This window comes from Epinephelus moara, chromosome 6, assembly GCF_006386435.1.
Source record: "Epinephelus moara isolate mb chromosome 6, YSFRI_EMoa_1.0, whole genome shotgun sequence".
Lineage (NCBI taxonomy): Eukaryota > Metazoa > Chordata > Actinopteri > Perciformes > Serranidae > Epinephelus > Epinephelus moara.
The window spans coordinates 13061763-13069061 of NC_065511.1; the positions used below are offsets into that span (position 1 = coordinate 13061763).

The window sequence follows — 7299 nt, forward strand, 5'->3', positions numbered from 1 at the left end:
GGGGGGGGGGGGGGGGGGGGGGGGGGGGGGGGGGGGGGGGGGGGGGGGGGGGGACGTCGGGCTTTGGAATGAAGTTGGGAGCTGTGGCGGGTTCACACACAGCTGAGGGAGCAGACAGAGGACAGCACAGGCAGGCTGCCTCACACACATCCAGACGCACAGAGACAGAGAGCTGACCTAAAAGGAAGAGGAAGAAGCCGAGAAGAGGAGGAGGAGGAGAAGAAGAGGGTGCCAGCCAGCATGGCCATGTACGAACCCGCCTACCTGCCTCCGAACGCCGAGGAGCAGGACTTCATCCAGGCTTATGAAAACGTCAGAGAGAAGTATAAAGGTGGGAAGTCTACACTCACATTACAGCGCTGACAGCTACAGCACGACTACATATGATGATGGATGAGGTGTCTTTGCATGTTTATAGAGGGAGGGCTTCATTCATTTGTCTATTTATGGTGTTATTGACTCTGCCCAGGTGCAAGCACATGACTGTTTGAATATGCACCTTGACGTGCCTTTGATCATACCGGCTTCTGTGTGTGTGTGTGTGTGGGGGTGTGGAAACGAACAGCAGCCGTGCACGCTGCATCTCTGACTGCTGAGTGTTTTATTGATTGGGGCACATGCTGGCTGTCACTCTTCCACGCTGCCTCTCTGCCACGAGAGTCCGGCTGGATTTACAGGAGTGCTTCACTTTGATATGTGACCGTAGCAACAAACCCCGCTCGGCTGACCTCTGACCTCGATGAGACTAAGAGAGGGGTTTAGTTTAAGTCCGAGTGCTCTGCTGATTGTTATCCTGGATCCAGTCACAACACAGGACGTTAACAGGTGCTGCTGAGCAATAGAGAAATTCATTAATACAGAGCAGGGAGCTCGTGCTTTTCTTCTCAAATATTCATCTCGTTTTATCCCTTTATCCCTTTATCTGCTCAAGTGTGCAGCTCAGCATGCCTTCGCTGGATTATCTGACATACTTTACTTTTTTTGGAAATCTTCATACGGTGCGGGAATTAATCAGAGAAAGATGGCGATGTAAAGGACGGAGTTCTGACAGGTGAAACAAAATCCACATCCGCAGCAGAGCCAATTTATCCACAACACATCTCTCTCTTTACCCAGTTACGCCTTTCACTTTGCCAGCAGCATCCCCCAGGTGCTTTCATTTCAAAGTTTTGTGTAGGCTTCATTTCATGTCCGTACCTCATGTGTTAATATTCTCTCACTTTTACCCCCGTTAGATGTTTTCCCTCCTGCATGTTTCATCCGTTCCGTTCCAACAGATCATCAGGAAGAGGGAGAGCTCCTCTATAAATATTGCCCCAGTTTTTTTCCCCCTGCTCTTGTTGTGAAAATCCAACTGGGCTTGTGCTGAATCACTGTCGCTTTTTTCTGTGTATCAGCATGTTTGCATGTTTGTCTTCCTCAGCAGGTCTATTTGTGTGGACATCTCTCTCTCTCTTTTCTTTCTTTTTTTTTTAAAATAAATGCTGCAAAGGGTTGAACATCAGTAGATCATGAGTACATCGATTTTAGATGTCGGTTTTATTACTGTAAACAAACAGCGCTATTGCCAAAAGGCAGCCTCTACTGAACTTTGCATTGTGTGTCACTGGGTTGGATTTCATAGTAAACTCAAAGGACAAAGGGTAGATTGCCCTGTGACATAAAGCAGGAGGAAGTTGCTGTTATCAAGCGCAAATATTGCTAAAGGTTTTAAGGCTTTTGGCAGTCATATTGTTGAAAGAGTGGAAGACCGACAAGAAACTGACTTCCAACATGTCTAGAGGTATTAGCAACCGCGCATGTAGTAAATGTGATCAAATTATTCAGTGATAAAACATCAGATTGCATTTGTCAGAAGCTTGCATGGTCCTGTCTCTGAGTGTGTTTCAGATCTCTGTGTTTGTAGTGCTGTTTCTGTACCAGGAGGTAATGGGAAGCAGGAGCTGGCTCTGTGGCAGGTGTTTATATTCCAGACGTGCTTCTGTGTTCCTTCCTCGACAGCGACTGTGCTCCACTGAGGTTCTGCTCTCCTTATTAAGGCACACTGATGACACAGCCAATCAGAGAGCTGTCTTTGACTTTGTCTCTCTTTCATTTTTAAAAACACCGGTTGATACTGCAGAATCCCTCTAAATCAGCTTCATTTCTATAAACATGGAACACAGTAGGAAGACCTGTAAACCCATTATCCTTGTTCTCACAGGACTCAGTGCACGTAATTGATGCATGCAGCGTGCTTATATAGGTTGTGTGTATGTTAATATATCTACTGATGCTTCATAATGGAAAGTATTTAGTTCGTAACATTCTCAAGGCACTCATGTTTAGCCTTGCAGAATGTAACCACACTGTCCTAAATACTTGTCCTTGTCCATATTCTCCGTACACTGCCCTGGTTTTATCCTGAAGCAAAGACAGACTGAGGCCGATCAGTTCATTATTTTAACCAACAAGAGATTTGTTGAAGAAACATGTCCTACATACTGGCTCAGAATATTCCTTGCAGTGTGAGGACCGCAGCAATTGATTTTATAATGAACACTTACGTTGATGCCTACAGATGGCTACAGCCACTCGACAGGCTACAGCTACAGGCTGATATTATGTAAAACCTTTACTGGACTTTAGAAAGCTGGCCCAGTATCTTCAATGTGATGCCATGCAAAGAAATCATTTGCCTATGTAATCACTGATGCCTTGTAGATACAGCACAGGACTTCCAGGTGTGGACGTTTGCCTATCAGGGTGCTGTCAGCCTATTCTAACGTGCAGGGAAAGTGACTGTCCTCCCATTGGCATTATTGGTTTATCTATATTTCCGTTCAGTGCCATTGGTTCCTCTGTGATGTCATTGTGTGTTTCCATCTCTTTGTTTCATTGAAACAATAACAATAGATAACAGTGTTTTTTGTTTCAGTTTTTAGACATGGTAGCAGCATGGCTTTTCAATTTTCATTTTCAATTTGCGAAAATCCTTAAATATCGCTAAGAAGATTTATGCTTCTGAGAGGTAGAAAAGTTGGTCTATTGATTATAGGCAATTTCGACCAAGTGCAACAGAGACAGATTCAGTGAATAAATAATGACGCACAGTCATGATGTACCGTCATTGCATAGGCCACCTCGAGCTCTGTTTTTAACATCTCTGAAGGCTTTTAACATACTTAGTTTTGTCAGGAACACTTTAGTCAAAGAAAACTTTATTTCCATTTGCAGCATTATATTTGGTGGAAATGCTCTGTTTTGGAGCCTCTCTGCCTTTCCTCAGGCCTACACTGGAAGCCTTTTCCATGCGCCTACATGCAAAGCCTTTAGGCAGAAAGAGCACACCTCTCCGCCCTTCCATGCGCCTGCGTGGAAAGCCTTTGGGCAGAAAGACCACACCTCTCCGTCCCTCCACGTGCAAACAAGGAAAGGCTGAGACAGAAAGAACAAACCTCCCCGTGAACAGAACAGAGCCAGCATTAATGACAAACAGAGATGACATTGATAAATGAGACACAAAATGAAAAGGAGGAGCTGGGGCGGAAGCAGGTTGCAAAGTGTCTTACAGAGGAAGCAGCAACAGTAGGCAGGCCAGAACAGTTTAAATAGGGCTCTCTGAATGAGATTCGCCAATTGGTTGCATAGAAAGGAATCATGCGATCTGTCAGCTGGCTCCCTTCCATCAGTCACCTTATCCATCAGTTGATTGGGCTGTTTGAGATCAGCTGGTGTACCTGGGATGTGAGCTGAGCTTGACATCTTGTCCTGCCTGAACTGACGCTTTGCTCAATTTGTTCAAAACTCTATTTGTCCAGTGTAATCTCTGTTATTATAAATCCATTGTTTTCCTTCATTTGAGGTTTGACTGGTGGTCTTTTAACTGCGTCACCTCGTTACACCCTCTTCTTTTGCAGTGGCATTTGCCTGTAGAATTAGTGTGCCTGGAGAATCGATGAACCAACTGCCAATATTTGCATAACTGTTGTGGATGGAAAAGCGCATGTATTCACATTTTCTTAGGCAGTTTTAATGAAAATGCTGTTTAAATTTGAGCTGGATGGATCCCCAACTAATGTCGGTCGGTTGGTTGGTTGTTCCACCAGATTAGTCTGCACTGAAATATCTGAAAAACTACTGGATGGATTGCCACGACCTTGATGATCCCTGGACTTTTCTTCTAGTACCACCATGAGGTTGAAATTTGTTGTTTAGAGTGAAATGTCTCGACAACTATTGGATGGATGCCCAGAAGTTTTGTACAGACATTCCTGTTGGTGATCCCCTGACTTTTCTTCAAGTGCCATCATCAGGTCAAAATTTGGATTTGTCCAATACTTAATTATTTTTTATCACCAAGAACTTCCCATCAGCCTCAGCTGTACTTTGTGATTAGTGCTAATTAGCAAATGTTAGCATGCTAAGACATTAAACTAAAATGATGAACATGGTCAACATTATACTAAACTTCAGCATGTTAGCACTGTCATTGAGAGCATGTTACTCTAGCAATGCTAATGTGGCATTGACCTCAAAGTACTTCTGTGCACAGTACAGCCTCACTTAACCTGCTAGCATGGCTTAGCTAGCCTAGCACACTGTAGATCAGTGGTTCCCACCTGGTTGGTCGGGTTCCAAAAGTGGGTAGCGGATCCATTCTGAATGGACCGTAAGAGACTCACAAACAGGTCAAGTTTGTAAAAAACACTTTAATTTTAAGTACAGTGAATTTCTGGCACAGAAGTTTTTATTTTGAAGTGCCATTTCCAGCTGGAGAGAGAGTGACTAACTGACAGCTACTTGACAGAGACAGCAAACTTGTTCAACGACATGTCCAAACAGAGGTATGACGCTGAATGTATTAAACTGCGTGGACCTTGAACTAATGACTAAGGAGAGATCTGGACCTCGTGGCTGGACCAGTTGGGAACCACTACGTAAATTATTAGTCTTGCTCAGCTCTGAAGGCTTTAGCTAGGTTTGTGGTAGAAATGTCTCATCTGACAGCAGACATCGTAAAAAAACAAATAAAAAAACACCAGTCTCATTTGTTAATCATACTATATTAATGTCTACAGGTTACAGTGGTAAGATAATAATGTCTTAATAGTAAGATATTTGATATAGCAATTTTATGACTTAAAAAACTGCAACAACTTTAGCATAAATATCAGGCTAGATGTGATAAATGGGTTTAATATTTTTCCAAATGAGTTAAATACAATTAAAGTCAATCAGTCAGGCTGCTCTTTCTAATGTTACTCACTGCTGTCTCATTGCCTGCTCTGAATTGTAGCCGGCTGGACGGTAAAGGCCTGGCTGTCTTCCCACTGTCCTCTAATGCAGTTTGTGCTAGCAGCTGATGTTGCTGGGCGGCCTGAGTGGGGGATTGCCCTGATCATGTAGGGTGGACTGCTGAGGGTGCACAGCCGCGGCTGGAATCCATATTTCTCCCCGCTGTGTGTCCTGCAAGGCCCCGTCCTATGCCCCACAAGGCTTAAAATAACCCCTAAATATAGCCGTGGCCATGTTCAGCCGGCCAATTAAATGGTTATTTTTGGCTAGCTTGATTGTCCGCTAAGGGTAATTGAAATTCCAGTTTCTTCTTGGCTGAAAAAAAATCAAACATTTGTGAATTATTAAGCGAAGTCTAGCTTTGATGTGCACAAAATAAACTGCAGTCCACTGTCTGACGAGAATAGTAACCATGATGAGTGATCTTTATTTTCGCAACATAATTGATTAATGATTTTGAAGGCCTCTATCATCACTAAACCTTTCAGCCCAAAACAGACACAAAGCTTAGCTATCTTTATGACTGCATTGTATTTACAGTATGTGTCATTGTGTGAGGTGAGAAGTGGTGTGGGAAGCGATTCATCACACAGATTTGTGAATGAGTGAAGTCTTTAAAAAGCCGAGAGGCAACTGAGCATGCATGTGTGTAAGTAATGTATATTTAAAAACCTGGTGTCGGGTGTGTGTATGTGTTTAAAGCTGCTGAGTGTGTGAGTCGCCTGCAGGTTGGGTTTTCCCATCATACACTTGAGACTGGTCGGAACCTGCCAGTCAGGTCTTTTCATTTCCTGTCTCCATGAAAAATGATATCAATTTGAAAAGTTGTGTTTGGTTCCTGAGCAGTGACACTTATCTAATACTTGTGGATCTTTTCTTTTGCTGTCTTTTCCCTTGTATTTTAGTCTTATGTTGGCAGCCTGCCACAGGTTGAGAAGTGTTAATAGACAGGTCAAAGAATTGGGGAGCACCCTTGAGAAAAACACTTAACCTGCTACAAGTAGAGATGAATGCACTCAAGTTGTTGTGTGATGCCAAGATATTTTGACTTCCTACTGTCAAAAAGAGATGTTGTGGTTCAAAAATGGATCTTTTAAAATCCAGTTTCTCTTTCAATATGATATCAAACACACATTGCTCTCCCTCCCTTGCCCTAGAGTTACACATGAGCTTTCAGTACATTCACTGATTTTCTTACATTTGGCAGAATTCCTTTCCTTAAATGGCAGAGAGACTGATTGTAATAACAGCAGGGCATTAACAACAAGAAAATGTGGAAGAAGGCGAGTCATCTCAGCCTTTATTTTTTCCCCAGGCCGTCAAATACCAAGGCTTTGTCACGCCCCACTGTGTGTGATATTGACGCCAAAGGCACCCTTTAGCATCTGTATGAGACACATTGGGCTTTCAGCTAACTTTAATGTCACCCAGTCCCAAATATTTGTCTCAGCTGAAGTGGTGTAAAGCAGTGGTTCCCAGCTGGTTCAAACACGAGGTCCAAGGTTTGTTTGAAGGTGCGGACACACCAAACCGACATTAAAGAACTAGCGGCGACGAAAGCCAACTCTTGCGTCGTCTATGTCGCCTCACGTCGCCCTGTGTCAGTTGCATTTGAACACACTACACGGACTACATCCGATGGCCAAGTGGCACGTACGTTCTGCACCTGCATGAGAGAGAGCGGAGTGAGAGAGTGGTACATCCTGACAGCCGAGGGGTTTCCTATCTGTGCAGCCGAGCACCGCAGCACCTCCACGGACTATTACATCCAGACGGTCCCGGTGCTTCCTTCGCAGGCTCCACTTCACTCAGCTGCCCGATAAACCTGCTGCTTCTTCCCACTTTAACCTGAATAACAAACCAGGGATCGGTGCTCCGGTTGGATTCTAATGGAGAGCTGGGGCTAGCTCAGAGACTAGCGGAGGCTAACTGGCTGTGCTTCCCTCCAGTCATGTTGCAGCTAACGCTCCACTAGCCGCTCCCAGCTAGCTCCAGTTTGTTATTCAGGTTAAAGTGGGAAGA

At 44.1% G+C, this 7299-nt stretch overlaps 1 protein-coding gene across 6 annotated transcripts in view; it reads left to right on the forward strand.

The window, feature by feature from the left end:
• LOC126392072 (plectin-like) overlaps positions 1-7299 on the forward strand; it is a 161105-nt gene that overhangs the window by 17841 nt on the left and 135965 nt on the right. For 2 of the 6 annotated variants that reach the window (XM_050047213.1, XM_050047216.1), the window contains exon 1: positions 101-331. The exons of the other annotated variants lie outside the window; for them this stretch is intronic. In XM_050047213.1, the coding sequence (XP_049903170.1) occupies positions 241-331 (91 nt within the window). In that variant the 5' untranslated portion in view covers positions 101-240. Of the gene's footprint in view, positions 1-100; positions 332-7299 lie in introns of those variants that run through there. 6 annotated transcript variants of the gene reach the window in all.